Source organism: Nomascus leucogenys, chromosome 12, assembly GCF_006542625.1.
Source record: "Nomascus leucogenys isolate Asia chromosome 12, Asia_NLE_v1, whole genome shotgun sequence".
Classification (NCBI taxonomy): Eukaryota; Metazoa; Chordata; class Mammalia; order Primates; family Hylobatidae; genus Nomascus; species Nomascus leucogenys.
The window spans coordinates 77,204,132-77,219,300 of NC_044392.1; the positions used below are offsets into that span (position 1 = coordinate 77,204,132).

Below are 15,169 nucleotides of genomic sequence, written 5' to 3' on the forward strand. Positions count from 1 at the left end.
AAACAAATTTACAAGAAAAAAACAACCCCATCAAAAAGTGGGTGAAGGATATGAACAGATACTTCTCAAAAGAAGACATTTATGCAGCCAAAAAGCACATGAAAAAATGCTCATCATCACTGGCCATCAGAGAAATGCAAATCAAAACCACAAGGAGATACCATCTCACACCAGTTAGAATGGCAATCATTAAAAAGTCAGGAAACAACAGGTGCTGGAGAGGATGTGGAGAAATAGGAACACTTTTACACTGTTGGTGGGACTGTAAACTAGTTCAAACATTGTGGAAGTCGGTGTGGTGATTCCTCAAGGATCTAGAACTAGAAATACCATTCGACCCAGCCATCCCATTACTGGGTATATACCCAAAGGACTATAAATCATGCTGCTCTAAAGACACATGCACACGTGTGTTTATTGCGGCACTATTCACAATAGCAAATACTTGGAACCAACCCAAATGTCCAACAGTGATAGACTGGATTAAGAAAATGTGGCACATATACACCATGGAATACTATGCAGCCATAAAAAATGATGAGTTCGTGTCCTTTGTAGGGACATGGATGAAGCTGGAAACCATCATTCTCAGCAAACTATCGCAAGGACAGAAAACCAAACACTGCATGTTCTCACTCATAGGTGGGAATTGAACAATGAGAACACATGGACACAGGAAGGGGAACATCACACACCAGGGACTGTTGTGGGGTGGGGGGAGGGGGAAGGGATAGCATTAGGAGATATACCTAATGCTAAATGACGAGTTAATGGGTGAAGCACATCAGCATGGCACATTTATACATATGTAACAAACCTGCACGTTGTGCACATGTACCCTAAAACTTAAAGTATAATTAAAAAAAAAAAAAAAGTTCAGGCTTTGGAGTCAAGTAGCCTTAAGATAAAATCTTTTGTATGTGAACCTGACCACAGTTTTCTTACCTAGGAAATGGATCTGATAATTGTACCTCCATAAAAGGTGGATTGAAGACGAAATGATAGAGATTTAACATAAAGCCTAGCACATAGGATATATTTCAATAAATACTCGCCTTCTTATTATTGTGGGGAAATACATATTAGGTATACTTTTCATTCATCTTTAAATACTTCAGTCACTCTCTTCTGATATTAACAAGTTTATTTCATTTATTACATTGTTTTGGCAGTTGACCCTTCAACTTAAAAATTAAATCGTTGAATATTAGTTAGTTGATGGACAACTGACATTTGCTTTAACGAAAAAGAGAGGGGTCTTTCTCACCGAAAGAGCCAAAATATTTTATAATATTTTTGTTACATTATGAAACAATAGGGAACTATATTCTAAGAAAAATCTCTTAGGAATTTGATACTGTAAATAACTGGACCTAATATATCTTTTATGTATAATTTGTTTGTAATTTTATGTTACACTTCTCTGAAGACTGATGTAGTTTAATAAAAGGAATGAAAAATATTATTTTTGAAAAATATTCTTTGCATTTGTGGACACTTTAAATTGTATAATTTGTTTTAACTAACTTTTGTAAACTTTTATTTTTAAATTTAACAAAATTAAGTTAACCCTCTTTTTAACTTACACAATTTATTCATTAGCAGTTTAAAGTGTTACATTATTAGTTATTTTAATTTACATTTTTCATATAATGCCAGCTCTAGATTTATAATTGATTTCAATTTTCATAGTTTCATAATATACTTAAATACAAATCACTACCCCCCATTCACCCACAAAATATTTTTGAAGCTATTTATTTGGCTTTTTGTCCATTTGCCCTCATTTTGTCGTAATCAGGCTACATTCATGGAAGTATATTGTGTATATATGAAATAATCCATTATTTGTATTTCAGTTAAAAAAGAGTTAGTTGCTGATGTTTTAAAGGGATAGAGGGCCACTTACGCCTTCAAGTCTCTATTATGTTTGAAAGTGTAACTTACGTATTTCAGAATTTAGGGTTGATGACAGAAAAATATTAGTGGCTAAAAAAACATTGAATGAGTCCTCATATATTGCCAAGGTGCAATAGTGTGCTGAAGCCAGCTAGGAACAGCTCTAGTGCTGATTAAATTTTTAGGAATTTTGTAAACGGGTTGTGAAACATAGTGATTTTGAAAAATTAAAGTATATAGACATGTAGTCATAAAAATCATATTAAAAATAACTAAAATACTACAAACTCACTGCCTCTAAATTATTTATTTCCCATTAACTATGCTCCTGAGATTATTTGTATCTATTGCATTGTATGTTTGAAATTTTAATTTTTGCAGTGATGGATGTGTTCGTTTTATTATCCACTAGCCACATATAGTTATTGAGCACTTTAAATATGATTAGTGCTACTGAGGTCTTTGCATTTTTAATTTTATTTAATTTTAATTTTAATTTGAACTTAATCAAATGTGGCTAGTGGATTCCGTCTTGATCACTATGAGTTTAGATACATTCTGTCTCATGGAATTTGAACACTAGGTGAAATGAGAAGTAAATAACATTTGCTATATGGGCAGACAGTTTCCTAAAGCACTTTCCACATATAATTAGCTCATTAAATTCTCAAAACATCTCTATGAAATATATTTTATTAATCCCACCTTATTAAGGAGACTGAGGCATAGAAATGTTAAAGGACTTGTTCAATTCCATACATCATGAGACTGATGGAAGTCAAGACTTAACCCCAAGAGTCTAGTTTCAACGCCATACTTCTAAAAATACACCACCTGTTGTGCTGAAATTCACAAAAATGTGGTTCAGTTATTTACTTCCTTAAAAATTGCATCAAGGTTGATCCAAACTCCTGTAAAACTCAGGGGGAAAACCCAGTGCAATAAAAGGTTTAAATAAAAAATCCCAGAACAGAGCAGGCAAAGGGATACCAATTGATAGATTAGTGTATTGAGCCAAGCAACATAATGAGTATGTATTGAACAACTCTTAAGCTGCAGTGCCTGTGCTTGAGCAAATTGGGCTAACAATTTGCATTCTAGTATGTGCACATGATGCTATGTGTGCTGAGGAGTGTGCTTGCTTTCATTTCTTCAAACACTGTAAGAGTCTTTAACTCTGTGTTGGGTACTTAGTAGGGATTCTGTAAACATTTTTTAAAATAATTCAATGTTTGCATTTGATAATTTTTTTAAAAGAAGGCTTAAATTTTTATTCAAAAATATTGAAATATTTTAGGTGAAAATACATACATATTGTGTATTATTTGGTAGTTGCTACTTTATTATTTGCTTGCCATTAGCTAGAATTTGTGTCAGATATGACTTTATTATTTGCATGCCATTAGCTAGAATTTGTGTCAGATATGCTAGGCGTTTCAGAACTTACCTATTTCTTGCTTCTGAGTGAATTCTGAGCACAAATTCTATTCCATTTGGTTATCACACTAACTTCATATTATAATGAATGCTGTAGCCTTAGTAAATTTAAATCTACTTCCATTGTAAAAGATGTCAGCAATAAATGATACTTTTAAATAAATCATAAATGTCTTCATTTAAGATTTGTTAAAATGCAATGTTATTTGTAAATGTTAGCAGATTTTAACATGAAAAAGTTAAATATTTAATTATTAGTTCACAAACCTAAAATTATTCAACTAAATATGAAAGAAATTAGCATTTGTTTAATCCCTAAATAAAATTAGCTATATCTCTGTTCCCTGATCAGAGATACTTGATCATGTTAAATGTATGTTTTAAATATCTCTTTATGAAAAGTATGTGAAATCTTTCTTTGGGGAAATATAAAAAATATATTTTAACTATATTTTAATTAATGATCTAATAAAATATATATTTATGAAAAGTATCTGAAACCTTTCTTTGGGGAAATATAAAATATATTTTAACTACATTTTAATTAATTATATAAAATTATTTATTAATTTAGAAGTAGAATTTAGTTCTCTGTTCACATTGCTTAGAAAGGAATAAAAGATAACAGTATGTGTTGATTCAAAAATAATATGTAAGAAAATCTGTACTGTTTGGATAGCACAGGGAAGAGCAGGAACACATATTAATGATTTGTAAATTATACAAATTGTAGCTGGGAATAAGAAATTGTTGTATTACCAATTTAAACTCATTAGTTAACATATATTCCCCCTTATATCTAAAAACACTGAATATTAAAAGATGAATTCAAAGATGTTGCCTTCCCTTAAATATTTTATGGTCTAAGAGAGGAAACAGATAAGTAAACCCGTAAAAGTGACAAAGTATTAGAATGAAAATGACAAAATATTATGAGACCATTTATGAGGGCCTTTCATCTCATGCTGAGAAATTGACCCTATAATATTTGTTGATAATACCATCTTCAATTTTTTAAAATAAGATTGTTTGGATGTTCCTTATGTGTTTGGACTTTATTTACAGTAGTTTGTGGTATATGTGGGATGAGGTTAAGAAAATGTAAAGTCCTGTCACCTTTATTCCTCATTCTTAAGAAAACTTACATTTATATCTATTGATCTCTGTCTGGGTTTCCAGGATGGAAAGTTACTGCTTTGACCTATTAAATGCAAATAACTGTGTGAGCCAATCCATTGGATAGCATAAATAACTTACCTATAATATGGATTTATTCACTGGCCACTTCTATTGGTAGTCAAGTTTTCATAAGAGTAGAATAATGAGATTATTGTGATTTATTTCTTCTACTTTTAGTTCTATCAATTTCGCTTTATATATTTAAAATTGTACTTTAAAATCTTGTTGAAAAATTGACCATTTCCTTGCTATGAAATGTTCTTTAAGTTTAGTAATGCATCTTGCCTTAAAGTCTAATATTTCTAATATTGGTGTATATATATATTATATATATAGTATATATATACTATATATATGTACCAGCTTTCTTTTGATTAGTGTTTGCATTGTATAACTTTTTGTAGTCTTTAACTTTACACTTACCTATCTGTGCTCTTATATTTAAGGCTTTTATCTTCCATAACTTTTGTCTTTTAATTGGAATTTTAGTCCATTTACATTTAATATAATTTATCATGTTTGTTTATATTTACTGTCTTACCATTTGTTTTTTTGTTTCCTACCCTCTACCACCTATTTATAATAATTTTAATTAATACATTTTAATAATATATTTTTAAAATCCCACTCCCTCCTTCCACATTAGCTAGTTATGTTTTTTTGCTAAATATATTTTACTAAATGTACTTAGTAAATTTAATTTTTTTATTTTTAACAAATTCCAGTTTTTAATGAAGTTTACATTCTTCTTACATACTTTTGAACATATTAATCATAGTTATTCTAAAATTTATTTTTGAAAACCACACTTTAACTAGATTATGTATGTATCTCTTTCAATTTTTTTAGGTTTATTTTTCTTGCAGGCTTGGACTTTTTAAAATAAAAACCCAGGCATTTTATAAAAACTTTGTAGAAACTGTGGTTGACTTATTATTCACAGAAAGTGCATTCTATCGTTTGGTAGATAGATAAGAGTGAGGACTGATCACTGTTATTTAAATCCAGGGCTGAGTTGACTCAAGGCTGGGTTGACTGTTTACCCCTCATTTGCCCTACTTATAGAGTGTAGCCCTCCAGAAGCTTCAGCTGTACACTGAGGTGTTTACTAGGGCTCTTTCTTATTTAGTCACTCCAGTTTTTGTTTTTCCTGGACCATAGGGTTTTCTGTTTAGATCCTTAGGTTTTTGTCATATGCACTTTAAGAATTTATCTCACTTTTCTGCACTTTATTTTGCTCCAGGTTAATGGCCTCCTACATTTCCAAAACTCTGTGTCTCTCTGGTTTCAAAAGACTGCCAACATCTCTTTTCTGAGCTGTGGTTCTCTTCAAGATTCTTCGCCTTCCTCCCTTTGGTAAGAAGTCGCAAATCCCTCAGGGGAAAAGTGACTTCTGGTCACTTAACTTTGTTCTTACTTTCTCTCTGAGATGTTAGCCCTTCCAAGATGCCTGCGTCAGTAGTTCTTGAATGTTTCAACTATTTTTTTAAATCATTATTCTCCCAAAGTTAATCTATCATAATCAAAAGCAGAATTCAAGAAATTATTTATTAAATGTCTACCGTGTGCCATCGCAATGCTAACTCCTATAATGCAAGGGTAATGTGGTTACATGTGACATGTTTTCTGATTCGGGGAACTAACGTTCTGCTGAATGACATCATAACACATGCCACAGATAGGTTGGTAAGTGATTATGTTGGAGACATACAGATTATGCTGTAGGAGCTTAGAGGAGAGGCACTTAACTTACCCTCTAGGTGGGAGTAGGGAATGTGCCCCAGGAGTGTTTCCCAGAGGAGGCATGACTCTAGAAAGGAAAGATTGAAAGTTAGCCATAATTCCTTATGTACTTGACACAATAAAAGTTGTAAGTATACCATATTAATACTGAAAATATACTGCTCATTGATATTTAAAACAAGAATTCGTTTGAAACATCAAAAATATGTTTGAGGATGTAAGCTAGTTTCAAAATTTTAACCATGGCAATTGATTTCTCCGTAGGTATTCAAAGCAATGAGTATCCCACAGATCAGAAATCCTTCCCTGCCTACCCCTGAAAAAATGTCTGAAGCCTATTCTGCAAAGATTGCTCTTTTTGGTGCTGGGCCTGCAAGTATAAGTTGTGCTTCCTTTTTGGCTCGATTGGGGTACTCTGACATCACTATATTTGAAAAACAAGAATATGTTGGTGGTTTAAGGTAATGCCTACATTTATTTCATGTTTATAGTGTCAGAAATGATGGAGCAAAACAATTATGAATATTGTTGGTTCATAATCATATAGAAACTTCAGGCTCACAGATGGTATTTTAAATGTTCTTTTTCCAAATGTTCAAATTTTGATTACATTATTCACTTTAAAATTTGCAGTTGGCTTGAAGCAATATTTATTTAAGAAATTTTCTCTCTAGTTCTGTGAATTTAAGAGAAATCACTGCAAATTATTTTTTGATTATAAGAACCAATCATGTGAAAAATGGTTTTAGCCCTGTGAATATTTCTTTTAATGGAGATATAACTGAAAATCATGGATATTAGTGATGGGGGAAAACCTAGATCCGTGGAATATTGGACTATTCATTGTGTTGTCTACACAGATATGTTGTCTTACATATTTTCAGTTAAAAATTTCTTAAGTCTTACTTTTGATTAAAATTTTGTCAGCATGTACTAGAAATGTATTTAAATATACATTTTAAAAATCACATGATCATATTATTCCCATGAAAATGTATACATGGAAATGGGAATATATATTGAAAATAAACAGAACTCTATACTGGACACATATTTCATTATCATAAAGAAATAAAATTTATTATGATTAGGGAATAGATATTGCTTAAAACATTTTATACAAAATAAAGAATTTGGATGGTAACTGAATAATATTACTCAATTGATTTTTATTTTCTCTATGTATATTATAAAAAAAAATCATGGTTTACAAAATGTATCCATTTGGAATATCTGTTTCTATGCTTAACATTTAAATTTGTTGTGGCTACTGCCCTATGTGTAACAAATAAATTAATCATACCCAATAATCACAGAGGATAAATTTAATCAAAGTTGTTACTAAAATTTGTGAAGTTTCTTATGTTTTTCGGCACCTGTGAATATATGTTAATAAATGTATAAATTGCAATATTAACAATATGCTAAGCCCAAGATAACATAAAATTATCAATTATCAATTATTTGTATAATTGATATAAATATGTTGATATATTTATTAACATAAATATTGATGTGTAAGCTATCATTAATATAATCTTATTTGACTGAATCATCAAGCAAAAATACCACATTTTAGGAAGACCCTTTAGTGTGGATATGAAACATAAATAACCTGATTATTAAGAAATAATTATTCTTCTGTACTGACACTCCACTACTATGAATTTCAAGAGATTACATGTAAATGAATTTATTTTTCTGGAAAGTAAAATGTCCTATATATTGTTTTGCTGGAGAGATTTAGAATATCGTTTTAATGGCATTTACCACAGCTTTATTAATTAGAAAAAACATAATCTATTAACAATATATGTATAAGCATTGTGTGTCGTTTTCACTTATACACATCAGTGAATATCTGAGTCAATTTTTAAAATATGAACTTAATTGTGTACCGTGGTAAACTAGGAAAAACCTGTTTGCCACCTGATTGCATTTTCACAAAAAGCCTAAAATGGAACCAACCCTGTTTATAACTTATTCTGTATTGCCAATGTTGGTAGATTACTGTTGTTAGCCTATCTCTTTTTTAACTCAAATGCAGGCTAGACATTTGTAATTCATATAAATTAGTACTAAACTTGGTTTTTTAAATTTATTTGCTGAACATTTTTTAGTGAGACAGAGTTCTCTGGATCCAGACCAAACATGGTGGTTTTTCTTTTAAAGTTGTTAAATTCCTTCTTTTGCCTTTAATCTTTTCAGTATGTAGAGACAATATGAAATATTTAATCAATCTCATTTGTACCGTCCCATGGTAGAGGCAGTCTGTGTCACTGTTACAGGATTATAAAAACTGATGCTGGAATTTAGCCGGAATTATAACCACAAAACTTTCCTGTTACTTTATTTTCTACTTATGGCTGCCTCTCATTCTCTTGTATCTTGAAAGTGGCTAAAAAAGATTAAATTAGCTTTGTATTTGAAATCAATTTCTTAATGAGGTAATGTCAAGTTTTATCTTTCCTTCTCCTTTGCATCCAAACAGATTCTTTTATCTCTGGTGAATTATTATCACAACCACTTTTTAAGAAATCACTGGAGTCAGTGAAAAATATCTAGGATTTAATCTCTATTGCATTGAACACATCAATTATTTTTAATGTTGCAACAAATTTATAAAATAATCAGTAGTTTTGCTTTCCCGTAACAGTGGCTTTTTTTTTAGGACACGAGTTTAACAGGGTTAAAAGGGCTTGATATTATAACAAAGATAAACAAAATAGTGTTAATAGATTTTCAAGAATGTATGAACATATATACTTTCTGATTTTTCTCTTATAAATTAATATATAAGGATTATGATGTTATTGTTAGGATAGTGAGGCCAATGCTGCCCTTTGCTTTACCTCTTTCAAATTTTATATTGTTTTCATTAGGCCTATTGTTTTTCTTGTTGATTGACAATAAAGAGAAGTGGGGTCTAGGTGACCTAGTTATAGCAATAGGAAGTATTTTGGGAATGTGTGATGTATTACAAATTTAAGTCTATTATCTCTGTAGTAATAAACTGAAGCATACCTCTGTCAGAGTATGAGAATTGTGCTTTAAAAAGAATGGAAAGTTGTTATATTTCATCACACAAAAGAAACATGAAAATAGAAGAAATTTTTTTTCATGTTGTCTGACATTCCACTGACTATACTAAAGGACTTATGATTACAAGAAATTTTTTTTTCAAAACCTTAGATTGTTACAGGAGCACAGATAGAAGAAAAGTTTGATTTCCTAAGCACAACAAACTTGGAAAATAATCATTACTATTAAATTCTTTCTGTCCTTTTATCTCCTTTCTCACCATGCAGTCTTCAGAGTAATCTCATTTACTCTCATGGTTTCAATTACCACCTACATGCAAATTTCTTAAAAATCCATATCTGCCCTGACCTCTTTCTCCATTCTGAGCAACAGATTTATACATTCAGGTCCTAGACATCTCTGTATAACTTCATATCAATGATCAATGTTGCTTCTCTTCCTGAGTTTGCCGTCTCAGAGGATGGCATCACCAAAATGGGGATTATCTGGGCTACTCTTTAATGTCCTGGCAATTCCACTTTATGAACACTCTAAAAAAATGTCCTCTGATATCCTTTACCTCTCAGTTTCCTTTTTTTTTTCTTATTTACTTATTTATTTATTTTTTTTGAAAGAGTCTGGCTCTGTCACCCAGGCTGGAGTGCAGTGGCGAGATCTCAGCTCACTGCAACCTCCACCTCCCGGATTCAAGTGATTCTCCTGCCTCCGCCTCCCAAGTAGCTGGGACTACAGGCATGCACCACCACTCCTGGTTAATTTTTGTATTTTTAATACACCAGAGAATTTTTTTATTTTGGCAGAGGACATTGTTTAGGATATTAGTGATATTATTTAGAATTACTAGCTCATGAAAATAAGACAAAACAGGCTCATTTTAGTAAGTTTTATAATGGTTTTTAAATTGTCTAAAAAGAACACACCCTTTTACTTTACTGCCTGCATCTGGGCTTGGTGTGGGGCTGGAAAGGGAACAGTGTGTGATGGTGGAGTTTAGGTCCTGAGCAACTCATAAAATGGGGTTGTCTGAGGACCGGTGTTGGGATGCAAGAACCAAAGCTTACTGTTAGGCATGATAAATATGAGATACCCGTTAGACACCCAAGTGAACATAAAAGTCTGGAATTTAAGAAGAAAAATGTGGAAGCCATCATACACTGATGGTATTTTAAAGTCCTAAGACATTTCCTCTACCCACTTATCTCATCCCACAGTAAGCCTTCCCTCCTTTGAAACACTTGTTCACATTTAGTATTTTACATTTGTCATGTTGTTCTGCTTATGTATGTGTGTATGTGTTTCATCTATTTGCTGACTTCATCCATTAGTGAATATAAAAATGTCACACTTTTCACAATCAGTAATTTCCACCTACCCCCACCTACTTGACTGTAACCAAATCTAACATTTCTCAGTATTTCACGTTTCTCTGATTTACTTCAGGAGATGCTGGGAAATGGATTCTCTCACACTTATTCATGTGACACTGTGCTAAGTGTTGGTGACAATGGTTTCAGAGCAGCATGAGGTTTTAAGCAGAGTTGCTGAACCCCAGCAGCCTGGCTTCCATTTTCTCTGGTGCCTACATCTGCATTCAAAGTTTTACTGCCAAGGGTGGTGGCTGCCCCTTCCTCCTTTCTCAGGTTTCTTCCTGCTAGGTTAGGTGTTCCTTCCTTTATTTTTTTCGGACCAACAGAAAAGTCGTCCCCGCTTTTTATAACATGCTCTTTCAGAGTTTTTTTCTTAAGTCAGAACCACTGACTTGCACTCACACTATTTTTTTTCCTTTTATTCCATCTTCTACTTATATCCCATAAAAATCCAAGAGTAGGCCTGTCTCATTGGAATGGTCTCGGCTTCACAATGTGTCTGGATGTATTTAAGATTCTCATCTTGTAGTTGGTTTATTTGGCTGGAATTCTTTGTTCATAGTCCATTGCTTTTGCTTTCCTGTTCAACCTTTTGAGGATCTGCATCAGTGCTCAATTTTAGTCCATATTTAATCTCTCTGTCATGCAGCCCCATGTCTATCAAGTCTGTGTGTCTGTTTGTGTCCACATACAGTCCATAGTTGTTAAGAATCTTTCTACTTAGACTTTGAAGGGAAAACATTCTTGGTGCCCAGAGCATTCTGGCACATTCTTGTTACCTTGAGGTAATGTGTGGCTGGAGTTCACAAGTTGGCTTAAGAGATTTTTATCTCTGCCCTATGCCTGAATTCATTCTTAAACATAATCTCGTATTTCTAACTAGAGGGAGGCTCCTTTAGTGTACAGCTTTGATTTTATGGTGTTTGATACCTTGCATTTTCTTTTCTTTTTTTTTGAGACGGAGTCTGGCTCTGTTGCCCAGGCTGGAGTGCAGTGGCGCGATCTCAGCTCACTGCAAGCTCCGCCTCCTAGGTTCACGCTATTCTCCTGCCTCCCAAGTAGCTGGGACTATAGGCGCCCGCCACTACGCCCGGCTAATTTTTTTGTATTTTTAATAGAGACGGGGTTTCACCGTGTTAGCCAGGATGGTCTTGATCTCCTGACCTCATGATCTGCCGACCTCGGCCTCCCAAAGTGCTGGAATTACAGGCGTGAGCCACCGCGGATACCTTGCATTTTCTATAGCATTGTGCATGATGTCTTGCTGATTGATATATAAAAATTAATTGCATAATCAAGTTCTTAAGTCATCAAAGAATGAAAAGGCTGCACTTTGGAAGATTTTTCAATTGATGATCCAGCAGATTCATCTTCAACAATTATTTATTTTACAAATTAATCTGTATAATATATAAAATATAATTGCTATTATATATATATATACACACATTAAAGATATAATGGATATACTTCTCTCATTGTGCATCCCACATTCTAAATGTAATTATCTTTTGCGTACATTCCCTGATCAGAAAGAGAACTTATTAACAGTGGGAATTTGGTAAAATTCACCATCAAACCATTGCAGCTTACACTTACCTGGCACTTTGTAAACACTGTGCCTGGCACTATTCACTTTTAATTAGTAGGTGAATGAATGATTCAACAAATGAATGAATGAGTGGATTGCTATGTATTCATGGACATACATAGCTTTTTACTTGTTAACAAAACATTGGAAAGTGTTTTTAGCTTGCTTTTAATACTCTATTATACTACTAAAATAATAGTTCTATAGGCCTCATTATTTTTTTTAAATGCAGGCAATAGGCATTAATATACAATAGGATTGTTTTTTAATGACTGAACTTTTGGGATACTCATTGCTTTCAGAGAAGACTAATTTATTGTAAAAATGTTCTATAGATCACATGGAACTGATTTTGTAATATTCTAAACAGTATGGTAATACAGTTACACATTTGCATATCAACAAGCTGGACGTACATTTATAGAATATGTATATGAATGTTAGTATATATATGTGTAGACATATATTAAAATCTATATCTCCATCTAGCTTTATTAATAGATTTTAAGATTTTTTATCTTAGGAATTTATAGAATTATTATGAAATAAATCAACCAAATACTTTTTTTTTTCCAAATACTTTATTAAACTTAAAAGTATTGAAATTGCTTTTGGACAGTTTTATATTTATCATTTTCTATTGCTGTAATTTAGTTATTTTTATATCAGTTTCTACTGTATCTTCACGTAACATGTTTATATCAATAAGAATGTAGATGTCCTCATGCATATCTTATGTGATATATAAATATCCTTAGAAGAGATATTTATTTACTACTAATCCATGAAGACATGTTACATTTTTTTAAGATTGGTCAAAGATTGGTCATTTTTCTACTGATGCCTGTTTTTCTTTTTCCTTTTTTTTCAGTACTTCTGAAATTCCTCAGTTCCGGCTGCCATATGATGTCGTGAATTTTGAGATTGAGCTAATGAAGGACCTTGGTGTAAAGGTAAATGAAAAAAACACCTCTCTGTGTACTGCTCAAAAAGAAAGGAGTAAGCTCTACACTAAAGATTAACAGCAAATGTCATGCATTTTAGGAAAGAACAATTAAAAGCTACACCAGGCAGAAGCAGAAAGATGCTTCCCCTTGCTTAGGGCATTTGTCTGTCTACTGTCTGAATGCCACTAGCCTGGAAAAGGGCAATCAATAGTTCTCATCTGGCATGCCTGCATGTGATTAATTGTCTGTAAGAAACAAATTCCTAAATTGCTTTAGGGGTTCAGTGCAGCTAATAGAAGGATTTGGTTTCCTTAATCACGTTTTTTCATGCAAGTTGTGTGCACTCTGAAACATTAGTATTTCACAATTTTGAACATAATTTCTTACGGAGATTTATTTTATTTCTTATATTCATCATGTCAGTAGTGTGAATGTGATAATCCTTTCTCAACACAAGCAGTAAATCAGTGGGATAGAAAGCAACAGCTTCGTATTTTTTATTATTTTGTTAAATAAATATTGTGTTATTCTTTATGAAATGGTTGAAAATTTGACACATCGTTATTTTTAGGATATAGCTTTAAATATTCCTCTTCTGTTAAGAGCATTATACTGTAGCTCTTCACTTGAACATATTGCTATTTTGTTTCAAAAATGTTAATTTTAATAATAGATATAACACAATAGATTAGTAATGTACTGTGATTTACATAATACATGCTGTAAGTATATGCAGAAGATACTTTGAAAAGTCATTAACAAACTACTTATACCTTTTGCATTTACCAATAAAACTTAAAATGAATCAATAAAAGAGAAAACACTCAAAACAATATTTTGTGGTTTATATTTATAATTACATTTTAATTGACAGTGGTTGGGTGATGAAACATTCACACATAATGACTAAACAAGATGTCTGGGAATAAAAACACATAGTATAGATTTGGGCAACTTTATAAAAACTTAATGTTCAAAATTAGTGTTCAAAATAGATAATTTAGAGGTGATTATTTTACAGAAGTATATTCTGAAAAGTTTTAAAATGTCTTTCATTTTGAATACAAGTTCTTCTCTAAATCTCATTAAATATGGAAATGATTATTGAAATTTCCAACTATTAGATTTGGTATTCTGAATTGAAGATGAATGTTCCCAACACAAAGACATGGGAAATATTTGAGGTGATGAATATCCTAATTATCCTGATTTGATCATTACACATTCTATGCATGTATCAAAATATCACACATACCCCATAAATATGTAAAATTATTATGTATTAATAAAAAAATAAATTAGGCTTTATTTCTCCATTTATCTTATACAAAATTGCAAAATTGCATTCAGTTTTCACAGGACCAGATATATTACATAAATTAGAGCATACCCATTACTCTTATTTGAAAACTCATCAAGGTGCAGTAGTAGGCAATATACTGAGTGCCAAGAAATATTTCTTAGCTATAGTCATGCCACTTCTTATTTTTTGTCAGATATCTTTGGCAAAGTCTATTAATATCTAGAACATTGGGCAAAATCTGCTCACATAAAAAGTATGCTACTAATATTTGAAGAAAATATAAAAATATTTGTTTATGTATGCAAAGAATATCTCAGAAAGATATAAGAATCTGATAGAACAGATTGCCTTTGAGAAGGTGTGGGACAATTTTTTCAACATTTTGTACATTTGAATTTTAAACTGTGAATCTGTTACATTATTGAGGAAAAAAATGGAACCTAAATTAAAGAGAAAGCTAACAGTACTGTCTTGTCCATCTCTCAAGCTGTTTTAAGATGTGAAGGAAATGATGTTTTCAAATTTGCTTTGTAAACAATAAACTGTATATACAATTCTGAGGAAAGATAGCAGTGAGATTCTTTTTCACTCTGAGGATTTGTATCCTTTGATGAGATACTCTTGCAGCTTTTATGATTTACGAACTTTAGCCATAAGTGGG

At 31.9% G+C, this 15,169-nt stretch overlaps 1 protein-coding gene across 1 annotated transcript in view; it reads left to right on the forward strand.

The window, feature by feature from the left end:
- Positions 1-15,169, forward strand: part of DPYD (dihydropyrimidine dehydrogenase) — an 806,347-nt gene that overhangs the window by 220,339 nt on the left and 570,839 nt on the right. Inside the window, exons 6-7 of the mRNA XM_003260094.4 lie at positions 6,523-6,719; positions 13,130-13,211. Coding sequence (XP_003260142.1) covers positions 6,523-6,719; positions 13,130-13,211 — 279 coding nt within the window. The remainder of the gene's footprint in view (positions 1-6,522; positions 6,720-13,129; positions 13,212-15,169) is intronic.